General features: G+C 49.7%; 1 protein-coding gene across 6 annotated transcripts in view; it reads right to left on the minus strand.

Annotated features, from left to right (window-relative positions):
• Window positions 1-16,923, minus strand: part of specc1 (sperm antigen with calponin homology and coiled-coil domains 1) — a 275,302-nt gene that overhangs the window by 7,727 nt on the left and 250,652 nt on the right. For 3 of the 6 annotated variants that reach the window (XM_078224557.1, XM_078224559.1, XM_078224558.1), the window contains exons 13-14: window positions 8,297-8,413; window positions 3,244-3,303 (exon numbers count right to left, since the gene is read on the minus strand). In XM_078224557.1, the coding sequence (XP_078080683.1) occupies window positions 3,244-3,303; window positions 8,297-8,413 (177 nt within the window). Of the gene's footprint in view, window positions 1-3,243; window positions 3,304-8,296; window positions 8,414-12,036; window positions 12,285-16,923 lie in introns of those variants that run through there. The other 3 variants (XM_078224560.1, XR_013499063.1, XM_078224561.1) reach the window with 3 other exon arrangements.

Here is a 16,923-nt window from a genome sequence, read left to right on the forward strand (position 1 = left end):
TGAACCAGGACAGGTGATCCGGAAATCCTATTCATGTTCACAGTCTGCCTGTTCCAGCAGCAGTCCCTGAGAGTGAACCAGGAACAGGCGATGATGGAGATACACAGCCAGTGAGCTAACCTCTAAAACTGTAATGACAAAAACTTCCAACAGATATTAGTTCCAACATCCTATTAACCACTTTAGATATTGAGGCTTTTTTCATTTTGTTCAGTGCGAAAAGCTTTACATACAAAGAGTGTTTGAGAATCTGGGTGTGTACTCAATGGAGTTTAGTAGAATGAATGGGGGAATCTCATTGAAACTTACAGAATACTGAAAGGCCTGGATAGAGTGGATGTGGAGAGGATGTTTCCAGTAGTAGGGGAGACTAGGATCCACGGGCACAGCATCAGAGTAAAGCGATGACTCTTTAGAACTGAGATGAGGAGGAATTTCTTCAGCCAGAGAGTGGTGAATCTGTAGAATTCATTGCCACAGAAGGCTATGGAGGCCAGGTCATTGAGTGTCTTTAAGACAGAGATAGATAGGTTCTTGATTGGTAAGGAGATCAAAGGTTAAGGGGAAAAAGTGGGAGAATGGGGATGAGAAATATATCAGCCATGATTGAATGACAGAACAGACTCGATGGGCTAAATGGCCTAACTCTGCTCCTATATCTTATGATCTAGCTGAGTTTGGATCTGGGATCCCACTGGGGATTTTTCTCAACTCATGTCTGGGATTGTTGTAGATTCATTGATGGGGATATGGATGACGGTGAATGCAGTTTATGAATGGAATGGTAAACCGGGATTAAATCTTGGTCTATTCCTCTCCAGCATTTTCTGTTCCTAATCAGGAGGCAGTAGTGACCAGGATTAGAAAGTGTGGTCAAAGCCACTGAGAATAATTCCGACTGAATCGCCTGAGGCCGAAGATGCATGGTTTGATTGGTCAGTTGGAGAGCTCTGATGTGCTGCCTCCCAGAGTGGAATAGCCTCTCACTGACTCACACTTAAGCAAATGTGACCGACTGACTGATGGCAGAGAACAACGTTCAGGCTCAGGTGACCCGAGGCGACTTTCTGAAGTAATCTTGTTGGAGATTTCTGCTTGTGTCTCAAATGTCTGAACAGAGGCCTGTTTGTTCCATGTTACTGGAACAGCAGCCCCTGGGAATTTGGGTCATCAGTTTCCTACAGTTCTCAAGGACTGGTTTCCCAGGGATAGGCTGAGCTGCTTGACTAGAATGACATTTCTCCAACTCCCATCAGCTCTCGCTTACTGCCCTGCTGCTGGCAGTCAGTCATTGACTGGCCCTTGGTCGAGGATACACTTCTGGTGTGGAATAGCCTCACTTCAAACCTCCTGTTTCCAGACTGCTGTATGTTTCTTACCCTGGTGTTCCTTTTTCCTGTATCTATCACACAGGAATTGCTGGAGGAATCTGCTTGCAGCTGAGGGATGTTGTGGAGGTGATGAGGTGAAGGCCCAGCGTCTGGTATTCATTGTCATTTCCCTCTGCAACAGACTGGCCAGATGCCAGATGCCAGAGACCCATCTGTGTTTCTCTTAGCTGCTATTGCTGCATCTTTGATTTGGTTCAAATGGCTTTGCTGTTTGCGCATTACCTTGACATGGAACATTGAGAAACCAGCTGCAGAGATCCCTAATGATCACCTCGCTGCACAAACAGCCGACTGACTTTCAGCTCTCGGAGGCAGTTCCATTCCGTCTATTCATACCGCACTGTTATACATACGTAATAAATTTCCACCTGCTTTATTTTAACATGACTGTTCACCCATTTATTTTATGCAGCAAACAGGAAATGAAAGCAAAACCATTAAACAATACAAAAAATAGAAAGGAGGAAATTAAATTCTTATGAGGCCATTACCAGTAAATAGTACGAAAAACCTGGCAGACAGAACACAAGATGCACAGAAAAAATACACACAAGTACACACAGATTCCTGCACACACACTCCCTCAGGATTGAGGATGACTTTCTTTCAGCCCAGTTCATTGGGTCTCAGATTCAATGTGCGATCTGTAGACTTGGAAACATTGGCTAGATTAGAGTTTGTGAGGAATCCTGCTTCAGACACTGTGAATAGACTTCCTAGTCTTCAGGATATTAACAGCAGGTCTTTATTAACAACTCATAACTATGTGCTTATTCAATTTGTTCACAGGATGTGGGCATCACTGGCTGAGACAGCATTCAAGAGTCCACCACATTGCTGTGGCTCTGGAGTCACATGCAGGCCAGACCAGGTAAGGACAGCAGATTTCCTTCCCATTAGTGAACCAGATGGGTTTTTCCGACAATCGACAATGGTTTCATTTTCATCAGTGGATTTTTATTTCCGGAGTTTTATTGAATTCAAATTTCATCATCTGCCATGGTGGGATTCGAACCCTGGTCCCCAGAACATTACCCTGGATCTCTAGATTACTAGTCCAGTGACAATGCCACTACACCACTGCCTCCTTGTATATATAGTAGTGGATACAGATATGGAGCTGACTCTATCCTAGGTCTTTACCCATCTCTGTCCATCTCGAGACTGACCCTGGCTCTGGGTCATGTGCCTTCTTCCATCACTGTGTGGGAGGTACTGTACTCTATCCCACATTAACTCTCTATATACCACGCCCGACTCCTACAGTTTGTGTGTGCCCTCCAAACATACCCATGAAGGTGTTCATTACCTTCCCAAGTGAACTTTCCCCATTTTGGTCGGTTGGTCACAAGCCAATGACTCCCATGAGCCAAAGACATTCCACCTCTTCAGGTATGTTTGAGGACATCCCTAAGGAATTTCTGCTGTCTACCTGGGAGTCTGCTGCTGAGACCGAGTCTGAGTAGAGCTGCTGGTTCATGACTCTAGCATGTGTCAGGAAGATGAGTAACATGTCCTGTCCAGCAGAGCTAGTTCTGAGTGATTAGCACCTCAATGTTGGATACGCTGGCTTCAGAGAGGATGCTGTTGTTGGACCACCTTTCTTACCACCGGATGTGGAGGATCTAGTGGAAGTATCACTGGTGGTGCTGCACGCACACACGCATACATGCATGCACACATGCACGCACATACATGCACGCACATACATGCATGCACACGCGCACACATGCACACACACACATGCACGCACATGCATGCGTGCATGCACACACATGCACATGTTCACACATGCACGCACGCCCGTACACGCACGGACACACAGCAATGCCAAAATTTCAAGCTTCCTTACCAGAGTAGACTTGATCCCAACACTTTCTGCCACCTGAAATGCCAGGGTTAGATTTCTCTTCTGTCAAAGAATAAGACAGTGTCAGACTGTATCATGAACATGTGACAGGAATAGGTTGCATGCACATAAAAACCTCTCATCTACGGAGGGATGGGCAGAGAGCTGCTTCAGACTCCGTCAATGACACTAAGCTGAGGTTAGAGATACAGGTAACAGGTCAAAGTTTCCAAGGCCCACCTTGATCACTAATTGGAATTTGCAAAGAAACTGATTTCCAGGGACAATGAGAATAATACTTTAGTCATTGAGCCAAATGCCAGTTTCCTGTCACCAACACTCTTCATTGTGCACCAAAGGAAAGGGCAGTGCCTTGGCTTACAGTCAGACAGTCTTCACCTCGGGACCTACAACAATAGTCCAGATGGAGTCACAGGTTTAAAAACCCCCACTGACCACTTCCTATTGGGCCGGGCTTCGCTCACTCACTGAGGCAGCTCATACTCCACCATGTCCACAGGTAGATCCACTGATGATCCCTGCGGCCATCGTGACCATCATAACATCCCTCACCCCTTAGGTCCACATCTCTCCCAGTACCCCCACTGTGAGGAGGTCCCTTCCATTGCTTAGCGCTGGGTCGGAGGTTGAAGGTGGGGCTGGGTCAGGCAGTCACTGAACAGCAGACCCTTTTTTCTGTCTCAGGGTCACTGATGCGGGTTCCTCTTCAATTCCGCTTCAGCCCAGAGGCCACTTCTTCAGCCTCCATCTCCGAGTCGGTACCTTAACCACCCAGAGGGGTTACAATGGAGCCATCTTCAAGCTGAGGACAAGCACTGGCAATGGCTATCTCTGTGGCCGGGGACAGGGACTGCTCAGGCAGGGACTCTCTGGCTCTGAGATGGTTCAAATACTTCTTTCGGATTTTACCCTGAACCTTGACCTTGTAAGATACTGAGAAGGTCATGGAGCCTGTGCAATGCACCTCCAACCACTTGGAGTGTGTGTCCACCATAACTAAAAACATAAAACCCATAGAGGGCACTGCAAAGTCCACGTGTACGTGCACCATTGCAAAGTTGTACGAACTAAGAAATAGCATGATGGGAAAATTGGTCAGCTATTTGGTCCAATATAAACAAGGCTGACTCCGCATAACTTAAGGCTGTATGAGTAAATAAAACAAGATAAGGTCAGGGATGACAGAGTCACCAACTTTCTCTGTTACACCAAAGGGCAAGATAAGGGTATGAATGATGAGACAAAGAGTTCTAGGAAGTCATCAAGTTGTGCCATGATTAATGACATTGCTTATGATTCTATTACTGATCAAATTCCTGAATATCCTCTGGTCATGCAAACTGATAATGATTATATATAAATACTGAACTCATTCTTTGTGGAATTGCGGACTTGATGACGAATTAGCAAGTTGTACCAACTGCCCTCTGAACTCAAGTTTTCAGCCAAAACTGCATGCAGTCTTTCGTAAATAAAGGCTAGTTATTTTGTCTGAACGAACTTTGTTGAGTTTTTCTATCACAGTCAGGAAGCAGGAAAATTTCCACTTCAACACCATGGTCTGCCAGGCCACTCCCATTCGTACAGGGAAGCCGAGAGTTTTTGATTTTTCCTGGCACAGGTCGCATCGTTCCACCACATCTGTGATGTCAGAGTCAAGACCGGGCCACAAGACGTAAACTCCGAACCAGCACGATACTCCCGGGTGGCCACCACGTAGTTTCATTAATATTCAACTTCGTCCGAGGGCAGAACAATTACTTGGGACCCCCAAAGAATGGTCCCGTGCTCACTGAGTTCAGCTTTCTTACTGAGGTAAAGTTTCATTTCTTCGGAGGGACTCCCTTGGAATCCACTGTTTCGGATCATGTGTCTAATTTTGGATAAGTTTGGGTCTTATTGGGTCCAAGTTTTAATCTGCCTTGCTAACACTTCATAACCTCTTCCAATATTTGGAAAGGAGCCAGGTCTGTGGGCCACGGGAGGTGACTCAGTGCATCAGCATTTGCTATCTGGGTCCCAGGCGGTGTTCCAGAAGATATTCATAGGCTGCCAATAACAAGTCATTGTAGCCGAGTGGAGGCGATGAGGGGAATTGCCTTGTCCTCTTTTAAGAGGCCCAATAAGGGTTTATTATCAGTAACTATAAAAAATGTCAACATAGACGTATTGAGGAACTTCTTCACACTAAATATGATGGCCAACTCTTCATTCTCAATATGGGAATAGCTTTGTTCTGTGTCCAAAAGGGTGCTGGAGGCATACACGATGGGCTTTTCCATTCCATCGTTCCAGCAATGTGATAGCACTGCACCAACCAGCTACAGGGAAGCATCACAACAAAGAGTGGGAGACAACTGATTGCTGCCTATTAATTACTGGGGCCACTGTGGTGCCTTTTATTTGTAAAGGTTCCCCATATAGGTGACTGGTCTGGCCTTTGTATCTTCCAATCTCAGGAGTTGGATGCTTGATTGGAGACGCTTATATGTTTCTTCTCCGATAACGGAAACTACGGCTCCTGTGTCCACCTCAATCTTCAAGCAATGGCATTCACCAATAATTCCACCATTCATTGTAATAAAATGATTCAGTTGTAGTGTCCCTGTCTCTGGAAGGGGAGATACCTGCATGGTTCGCTCAGCTTTCTTCCTTAGCAGCCCGCATTTTGCCTGTTCCTTCGCTGTGACCTTCTTCTTTGACAATGCTTGCAATAATCCGTCATTGGTGTGCTGGCCTTTATCAATCGAGGGATTGAGTTTAGGAGTCCGGGAAAACTCCAGGATATCTACTGATAACTTTGTACAGCACCCCCACTCCCAGCATACCTAGCCTGAAGATCCCCAACCAGTTCAGCCAGATCATCAGACCCCACTTGGAGTACTGTGCTCAGTTCTGGTCGCCTCATTACAGGAAGGATGTGGAAAAGATTGAAAGGGTGCAGAGGAGATTTACAAGGATGTTGCCTGGATTGAGTGGCATGCCTTATGAGGATAGGCTGAGGGAGCTCGGTCTTTTCTCCTTGGAGAGACATAGGATGAGAGGAGACCTAATAGAGGTATATGAGATGTTGAGAGGCATAGATCGGGTGGACTCTCAGAGCTTTTTCCCAGGGTGGAAATGTCTGCTACGAGAGGACACAGGTTTAAGGTGCTGGGGGGTAGGTACAGGGGAAATGTTAGGGGGAAGTTTTTCACACAGAGGGTGGTGGGCGAGTGGAATCGGCTGCCGTCAGTGGTGGTGGAGGCAAACTCAATATGGTCTTTTAAGAGACTCCTGAATGAGTACATGGGACTTAATAGGATGGAGGGTTATAGGTAGGCCTAAAAGGTAGGGATATGTTCAGCACAACTTGTGGGGCCGAAGGGCCTGTTTTTGTGCTGTAGTTTTTCTATGTTTCTATCTGGCATCTGCACCTTTCTGGATTATGTTCTCTAATACTCTTGATTTTTGATTTGATTTATTATTGTCACATATTAGCATACAGTGAAAAGTATTGTTTCTTGCGTGCTATACAGACAAAGCATACTGTTCATAGAGAAGGAGAGGTGAGCGTGCAGAATGTAGTGTTACAGTCATAGCTAGGGTGTAGAGAAAGATCCACTTAATATAAAGTAAGTCCATTCAAAAGTCTGATGGCAGCTGGGAAGAAGCTGTTCTTCAGTCGGTTGGTATATGATCTCAGATTTTTGCACCTATTTCCCGATGGAAAATGGGATCATTACTGCCCTCCCTTGACTGTCTAGTGGTGAGATTAGGATTCCTATAACGTCTGGGGCCCTTTAACACTTGATTTACACAAGCATTCTCCATTGAGGACCAATAACATGAGGTCCCTCCCCCTATTGAGAAGACATTGCTGCCTGATGCCCTTGTAGTGCCTGAGCCCCTTTCTCTGCATTCTCAGGTGACAAGGCTATCTCAGTATCTCGTTAAAGACCAAATTGGGTTCTGCCAACAGGTTCTTTTGACATGTTTTGCCACATGTCAATCTGACTCGCAACGTTCCATTAAGAGGCAGCCCAACTTCGCAATATTCAGCTCATTTCCACAACCTAGCAAAGAGCTCAGTGACAGGTTCCCCCAGGAATTCTCCCAGCCGTGTTGAAGCTATAGCTCTGGAGAATTACCGGGGGCTTCAGGTCATTGTGGTTTTTTTACCAGGTCGATGAGCTCGTTAAAACTTTTTGAGTCGGGGCATCGGATAGGTCAGACATCTTATCATGCTGGCAGTCGGGGCCCCGCATGCTGTTAACAATATCACTTTGTGTTTCTCGTCTCCTTCAATGTTGTTAACATGGATGAGTAACACATGTGCTCCGTGTATTGGGCCCAATCTTCCCCACTGGTGTCATAGGGCTCGGGTTTCCTGGAAAGACCCACAATGGCTTTTTCTTACTGGAGAAGATTCTTGATGTTCAGAGGTTGTCCGGAGGGAAGGGTAGAGAAAATATTTTTTCTCCTCCTTGCCAATGTAGTCATTCAGCCAAACGCAAGTTTCCCATCATCAACACCCTTTATTGTGCACCAAAGAAATGGATTGTGCCTACTGCTTACAATCAGGCAGTCTTCACCGGTCTGGGTGGACTAACAAATTTAAAAACCCCCGCTGACCACTTCCCATTGCACGAGCTTCCGCGTGCTCAATAAGGCAGCTGGTACTCTGTGAAGCCCATGGAGTAGCTATTGATGATCCATTGTGGCCATCATAACAAATACTTTCAGTCCAGCCACACTGGGGTGCGATGTTTCATTAACAGATGCTCTATGCAGGTGGGAGTTTATGGCTGGAATTTTACTGTCCTGCCCGTCACAGGAATCGGAGCGGGCGAGGGGTGAACCATGGGAAGGTCAGTTGGCCTCGGGTGGGATTTTCTGGTTTCGGGGCGAGCGAGCCTGGAACATCCCACCCTATATCTTTTCTTAATCACATGTGGATTTGCACACTTACACACGTACAACACAGATAGACAAAACAGTGGGCCAGTCAGGCAGAGTGGCTCAAACATGTCCAGAGAAGTCTGTGCTACCTCACCCTGTCCTGCTTGCAGAGCTGCTGGTAGGGGATGTGAGCAGGGAGATAGCTGTGTAGCAGGGCACAAAGCGCTAACCCATCACTCCAGCTGCTACTAAAGTTGGTGATGTCGATATTCTGAAAGAAGGAAAATTGCAGAGAAAGCTGGGTTAAAGAGATATCCCCGGATAGACAGCAGCATTCTGAGGTGCATCGTACAGCTACACATCTCAAATGTTTAGACATCTAACAGAAAGCTTACATTTATCCATCTTTCAGGTGAGACATTACTGAGAGGGAAGATGGGATCCTGGTTTATCGGATTCTACAGCCATCACTTGGAAAGAGCAGGGGAATTCTTCCTCGTGTTCTGGCTGATAATTATCCCTCAACCAACATCGCAAAAAAAATGATCTGGTCATTCTCTTATATCTGATTGTGGGATCTTCCTGTGCATAAAATGGCTGCTGTATTTCCTACATTACAACAATGACTACATTTTGAAGTATTTCATTGGCTGTTAGTGTGTTAATATGTCAGAGGCACTATAGAGATTTAAGTATTATTTTCTTGTACCACACCTTGTCATATCCCCTCAAAACATTGCAAAGCACATGTTAAAACATAATTCCCAGGATGTAGAGTCATAGAGGTTTACAGCATGGAAATAGGCCCTTCAGCCCAACTTGTCTATGCCGCCCAGTTTTTACCATTAAGCTAGCCCCAATTGCCCACGTTTGGCCCATATCCCTCTATACCCATCTTACCCATGTAACTGTCTAAACGCTTTTTAAAAGACAAAATTGTACCCGGCTCTACTACTGCCTCTGGCAGCTTGTTCCAGACACTCACCATCCTCTGCGTGAAAAAATTGCCCCCCTAGACCTTTTGTATCTCTCCCCTCTCACCTTAAACTTATGCCCTCTAGTTTTAGACTCCCCTACCTTTGGGAAAAGATATTGACTAGCTACCTTATCAACGCCTCTCATTATTTTATAGACCTCTATAATATCACTCCTAAGCCTCCTACACTCTAGGGAAAAATGTCCTAGTCTATCCAGCCTCTCCTTACAACTCAAACCATCAAGTCCCAGTAGTCATTGAGTCATAGAGGTTTAGAATATGGAAACAGGCCCTTCAGCCCAACTTATCTATGCTGCCCCTTTTTAAAAAACCTACTAAGCTAGTCCCAATTGCCCGCATTTGGCCCATATCCCTCTATAGCTATCTTACTCATGTAACTGTCTAAATGCTTTTTAAAAGACAAAATTGTACCCACCTCTACTACTGCCTCTGGCAGCTTGTTCCAGACACTCACCACCCTCTGTATGAAAAAATTGCCCCTCTGAACCCTTTTGTATCTCTCCTCTCTCACCTTAAACCATGCTCTCTAGTTTTAGACTCCCCTACCTTTGGGAAAAGATATTGACTATCTAGCTGATCTATGCCCCTCATTATTTTACAGACCTCTATACGATCACTCCTAAGACTCCTACGTTCCAGAGAAAAAAGTCACAGTCTATCCAGCCTCTCTTTATAACTCAAACCATCAAGTCCTGGTACCATACTAGGAAATTTTTTCTGCACTCTTTCTAGTTTAATAATATCTTTTCTATAATAGGGTGACCAGAACTGTACACAGTATTCCAAGTGTGGCCTTACCAATGTCTTGTACAACTTCAACAAGACGTCCCAACTCCTGTATTCAATGTTCTGACCAATGAAACTAAGCATGCTGAATGCCTTCTTCACCACTCCGTCCACCTATGACTCCACTTTCAAGGAACTTTGAACCTGTACTCCTAGATCTCTTTGTTCTGTAACTCTCCCCAACGCCCTACCATTAACTGAGTAAGTTCTGCCCTGGTTCGATATACCAAAATGCATCACCTTGCATTTATCTAAATTAAACTCAATCTGCATTCGTCAGCCTATTGGCCCAATTGATCAAAATCCCACTGCAATCCTCGATAACCTTTTTCACTGTCCACTATGCCATCAATCTTGGTGTCATCTGCAAACTTACTTACCATGCCTCCTAAATTCTCATCCAAATCATTAATATAAATGACAAATAACAGTGGACCCAGCACCAATTCCTGAAGCACACCGCTGGTCACAGGCCTCCGGTTTGAAAAACAGCCCTCTACCACCACCCTCTGTCTCCTGTCATCAAGCCAATTTTGTATCCATTTGGCTACCTCACCCTGGATCCCATGAAATTCTTGACTACCTTCTCCACCTATGTTGCCACTTTCAGTGACCTGGGTACTTATACATCCAGATCCTTCTGCCTATCAATACTCTGTACATTTCCCATCTGTATTCGACCTTCCAAAATACATTACCTCACATTTGTCCGGATTAAACTCCATCTGCCATCTCTCCGCCCAAGTCTCCAACTGATCTATATCCTGCTGTATCCTCTGATGGTCCCCATCGCTATCCGCAATTCCACCAACCTTTGTGTCGTCCGCAAACTTACTAATCAATCCAGTTACATTTTCCTCCAAATCATTTATATATATTACAAACAGCAAAGATGCTAGCACTGATCCCTGATTAGTAAGGCCAAACTTGGAATATTGTGTACAGTTCTGGTCACCCTGTTATGGAAAGGATATTATTAAATTAGAAAGAGTGCAGAAAAGAATTTAGTAGGATGCTATCGGGACTTGATGGTTTGAGAGGCTGGATAGACTTGGACTTTTTTCCCTGGAGCCTAGGAGGCTGAGGTGTGATACTATTGCGGTCTGTAAAATAATGAGGTGTGTAGATAGGTAGATAGTCAACATCTTTTCCCAAAGGTAGGGGAGTCTAAAACTAGAGGGCATAGGTTTAAGGTGAAAGGGGAGAGATACAAAAGGGTCCAGGGGGGCAATTTCTTTCACTCAGAGGGTGGTGAGTGTCTGGAACAAGCTGCCAGAGGTAGTAGTAGAGGCGGGTTAAAAAGCATTTAGACAGTTACATGGGGAAGATGGGGAAAGAGGGATATGGGCTAAACAAGGGCAATTGGGACTAGCTTAGTGGTTAAAAACTGGGCTGCATGGACAAGTTGGGCCGAAGGGCCTGTTTCCATGCTGTAAACCTCGATGACTCCTCCCATCCCTCTCTTTCTCTCTCTCTCCTCTCACTCTCTTTCATCCCTTCCTCTCTTTCAAGCCTCTCTCTCTCCCTCTTTAGCTCCTGTCCCTCTCCTCTCACCCCTCTCGCTCCCTCCTCTCTCCTCTCACCCCTCCCTCTCTCTCTCTCTCTCTCCTCTCACCCCTCCCTCTCTCTCTCTCTCTCTTCTCTCTCTCTCTCCCTCCTCTGGCTCCTGTGTCTCTCTCCCTACTTTGACTCATCTCTCTCTCTTTCATCCTTTCCTCTCTCTTTCAAGCCTCTCTCTCTCTCCTCTCTGGCTCTTCTCTCTCTCTCCTCTCACCCTTCCCTCTCTCTCTCTCTCTTCCTCCTCCTCTGGCTCCTGTATCTCTCCTCTCACCCCTCTCGCTCCCTCCTCTCTTTCCCTACCTTGACCCCTATCTCTCTCTCCTCTCTCTCTCCCTCCTTTGATCCTCCCCCTGCACTGTGGGCTTTAACATTCCTCACTGAAATATCCACCATCAGTGGGCAGGAGCAGAGGGAGGTGGGCGAGAATTGTGAGAGTGGGGAGCAGTTACAGTGCAGACATGGGTAAAGGTGACTGCAGCCTATGAAAATGCTCTGAACCATGACCCTGAGTAAAATCAGCCGGGAGATTTTTGGCAACAGTCCACACTCACTTTGGCTGTTCACTGACTCTTCCACATGTGTATCTGCTCTCTGCATACTTCAGATCCTCAGGACTCCAGCATTTCCTGTACGTGGGACTTAGTTCAAATCCTTTCCCACGGTCCCACACTGTACTTTGGATGGACGGTTTTGGAAACAGAGAGTCAGAGCTCCTTGGTGAAACAATGCTCCCCGCTCAGGTCAGTTTCCTCCTCTGCTTCTGCACAGTATCGAGTGGAGCGGATTCTGGGACTTCTCCCTGTGGGTTCCCAGAGGCAGATGGACAGATAAAAAGCTCTGGATCATGGGAAAGGAACCTCAGGAAGTTACTCAACACACACACGCTCACACACATATATCCACAATCACCCCTCCTCACTGACCCCCTGACACTCACCCCCCCCTCACACTCACCACCTCACACTCACCCCCCCTCACACTCACCACCTCACACTCACCCGCCCTCACACTCACCACCTCACACTCACCCGCCCTCACACTCACCACCTCACACTCACCCCCCCCTCACACTCAGCCCCCCCCACTCTCCCCCTCACACTCACCCCCCTCACACTCACCCCCCTCACACTCACCCCCCTACACTCACCCCCCTCACACTCACCCCCCTCACACTCACCCCCCTACACTCACCCCCCTCACACTCACCCCCCTCACATTCAGCCCCCCCCACTCATCCCTTCACACTCACCCCCCTCACCCTCCTCACGCTCACCCCCTCACGCTCACCCTCCTCGTACTCACCCCCGTCACACTCACCCCCGTCACACTCACCCCCATCACACTCACCCCCCTCACGCTCACTCCCCCTCACGCTCACCCCCCCTCACGCTCACGCCCCTCATACTCACCCCCGTCACACTCACCCCCCTCACGCTCACCCCCCTCATGCTCACCCCCCTCATACTCACCCCCCTCACGCTCACCCCCACCTCACGCTCACCCCCCTCATACTCACCCCCCTCACGCTCACCCTACCTCACGCTCACACCCCTCACACACACCCCGTCACACTCACCCCCTCACACTCACCGTCCTCACACTCACCCTCCTCACATTCACCCCCTCACACTCGCCCCCCTCACACTCGCCCTCCTCACATTCACCCCCCTCACACTCACCCCCCTCACACTCACCCCCCTCACACTCACCTTCCTCACACTCACCCCCCTCACACTCACCCGCCTCACACTCACCTTCCTCACACTCACCTTCCTCACACTCACCTTCCTCACACTCACCCCCCTCACACTCACCCCCCTCACACTCACCCCCCTCACACTCACCCCCCTCACACTCACCCCCCTCACACTCACCCCCCTCACACTCACCCCGTCACACTCACCCCGTCACACTCACCCCGTCACACTCACCCCGTCACACTCACCCCCTCACACTCACCCTCCTCACACTCACCCTCCTCACACTCACCCCCCTCACGCTCACCCCCCTCACGCTCACCCCCCTCACGCTCACCCCCCTCACGCTCACCCTCCTCACGCTCACCCCCCTCACGCTCACCCCACTCACACTCACCCTCCTCACACTCATCCTCCTCACACTCACCCTCCCTCACACTCACCCTCCCTCACACTCACCCTCCCTCACACTCACCCTCCCTCACACTCACCCTCCCTCACACTCACCCTCCTTCACACTCACCCCCTCCAGCTCAATCCCCTCACACTCACCCCCCCTCACGCTGACCCCCCTCACACTGACCCCCCTCACACAGACCCCCCCCTCACACTCACCCCCCATCACTTTCACCCCCCTCATACACACCGCCCCCTCACGCTCACCCCCCCTCATGCTCACCCCCCTCATACTCACCCCCCTCATGCTCACCCCCCCTCACGCTCACCCCCCTCACGCTCACCCCCCTCACGCTCACCCCCTCACGCTCACCCCCGTCACACTCACCCCCCCTCACACTCATCCTCCTCACACTCACCCCCCTCACACTCACCCCCCTCACACTCACCCCCCTCACACTCACGCCCCTCACACTCACCTTCCTCACACTCACCCCCTCACACTCACCCCCCTCACACTCACCTTCCTCACACTCACCCCCTCACACTCACCCCCCTCACACTCACCCCGTCACACTCACCCCCCTCACACTCACCCTCCTCACACTCACCTTCCTCACACTCACCTTCCTCACACTCACCCTCCTCACACTCACCCTCCCTCCCACTCACCTTCCTCAAACTCACCCCCTCCAGCTCAACCCCTCACTCACCCCCCCCCACGCTGAACACCCTCACACTGACCCCCTCACACTGACCCCCCCTCACACTCAGCCCCCTCACACTCACCCCTCCTCACTTTCACCCCCCTCATACACACCCCCCTCACGCTCACCCCCCCTCACGCTCACCCCCTCAAGCTCACCCCCCTCACGCTCACCCCCTCACGCTCACCCCCCGTCACGCTCACCCCCCTCACGCTCACACCCCCACGATCACCCCCCCTCATGCTCACCCCCCTCGCGCTCACCTCCCTCGCGCTCACCTCCCTCGCACTCACCCCCCTCGCACTCACCCCCCCTCACACTCACCCCCGCCCTCACACTCACCCCCCCTCACACTCACCCCCCCTCACACTCACCCCCCCTCACACTCACCCCCCCTCACACTCACCCCCCCTCACACTCACCCCCCCTCACACTCACCCCCCCTCACACTCACCCCCCCTCACACTCACCACCCTCACACTCACCCCCCCTCACACTCACCACCCTCACACTCACCACCCTCACACTCACCACCCTCACACTCACCCCCCTCACACTCACCCCCCTCACACTCACCCCCCTCACACTCACCCCCCCTCACACTCACCCCCCCTCACACTCACCCCCCTCACACTCACCCCCCTCACACTCACTTCCCCCCATGCTCTCGATCTTGTGTTTTGATTGGCTCTGCCCCTTTTGCTTATGTAACGAGGTTCCTGTTTAGATGCCTCATTTGCATACATTTAAATATAAGTAGCTTCTCTGCCATAAAGCCCCCATATTTGGGACGCCCCCTTGCTGACATGGCAAAGGGTTTTATAACTGCTTTTTGCCAGGCACAATGAACCCAGCGGGGGGGGGGGGGGGTTCAGGTAAATGTAGCCCTATGGGGGGTGGTGGGAGAGGGACAGGTCCGGGTAATATCCTGGCATTGGCCCTCTGGGGAGCTTCATTTGGGATAGAGTTCCCCTTGTGTATTTGTGTGGAGAGGGGGGTCCCTGTGTGCGTGTGGAGGGGGGGGGGTCCCTGTGTGCGTGTGGAGGGGGGGGTTCCCTTGTGCGTGTGGAGGGGGGTCCCTGTGTGCGTGTGGAGGGGGGGGTTCCCTTGTGCGTGTGGAGGGGGGTCCCTGTGTGCGTGTGGAGGGGGGGGGGTTCCCTTGTGCGTGTGAAGGGGGGTCCCTGTGTGCATGTGGAGGTGGGGTCCCGTGACTGTGGTGGCAGAGGGTGGGGGGCCTTGACTGTTGTGAGGGGGGGCGAGGGGGTGTCCCTGTGACTATGCTGGTGGAGGGTGGGGTGGGGTGTGGTGAAGGAGACAGGGGGGTCCCGGTTAGTGCGTGGGGGGAGGGTCCCTGTGTTTTATATGGGAAATGGGGGCGCTCCTTAGAAAACGCACCCAATCTGGGGATTTCTGGCTGCTGGTTTTTCCCAGCCAGCCCCTCCCTGTTAATGTGAGTGTGTGGACCAGGCCTCCAGGTTCTGTCTGCACAGAGTGCCGGGTTATCTGGAGAGTAGAGTTAGCTGTGCAGCCTGTGAGCTGTACACTGGCTTTCTCACCTCAGCCAGCACTCTGTCATTCCACTCTCTGCCTTTCACATGAGGATTTCCAGTCGCTGCTCTCAAACAACACATCCCGGAATCTTCTCACTATTTTCCCTGAGATGTCTTCACCAAGGAACTACCATCAAGATTGCAACCTTCCCTTCCAATGCTGCTATACCCTGGATCAGCTAGTGCATTTAAACTGGGCCTCCCATTCTCTCTGACACCCAGCCACACCAACACAATGCTGCTGCTTTGCACACCCCTCGTTAGGGGTCACCCATCTTTGGCTTTCTCCCCAGATCATCTGGCTTTTTGCAACTCAACTTTATTCCAGCTCTGCACACTGTTGTGATATCTTATGACTTGGAGCCTCTGCCCCTCACCCTTAATTTCACCTCACTGGACCTTGGACCTTTTCCAGATTCCTGTTCAAAGATTAGCACTGCTGCCTCACAGCGCCAGGGACCCAGGTTCAATTCTGGCCTTCTGTCTGTGTGGAGTTTGCACATTCGTCCCGTGACGGCGTGGGTTTCCTCCGAATGCTCCGATTTCCTCTCACAGTCCAGAGATGTGCAGATTAGGTGGATTGACCATGTTAAATTGCCCCTTCGTGTCCAAAGATATGTCGGTTAGGGGGATTAGTCATGGGATGGTGTGCCTGGGTAAGATGCTCTGACAGAGAGTCGATGCAGACTCGATGGGCCGAACGGGCTCCTTCTGCACTGTCGGGATTCTATTTAAAAAAGGTTTTCTTGGAATTTCCTTCTGTCCCTCTCCCCTGTTTTGGGACCTTCTTTTTCAGTTTGGGAATTGCATTGTCTTGCCTGTTCCAGCAGTCTCTGTTAACTGGTGTATTCCTTTGGGTCACCTGAGAGTCAGAGAACTTTACAGCAGAGAAAAGCCCTTCCCTTAACACACCACTGAATATAAATCGAACTTAAACTTAAATTTATAGGTTATGCCCTGCATGGACCAATGCTCAATTCCCCCTCAGTGGATCTGAACAGATGCCGTAATGTGGCGACTGGGGGATTTTCACAGTAACTGAGAGTCATGGAGGTTTACAGCATGGAAACAGGCCCTTCGGCCCAACT

The sequence above is a fragment of the Mustelus asterias genome, chromosome 12, assembly GCF_964213995.1.
Source record: "Mustelus asterias chromosome 12, sMusAst1.hap1.1, whole genome shotgun sequence".
Lineage (NCBI taxonomy): Eukaryota > Metazoa > Chordata > Chondrichthyes > Carcharhiniformes > Triakidae > Mustelus > Mustelus asterias.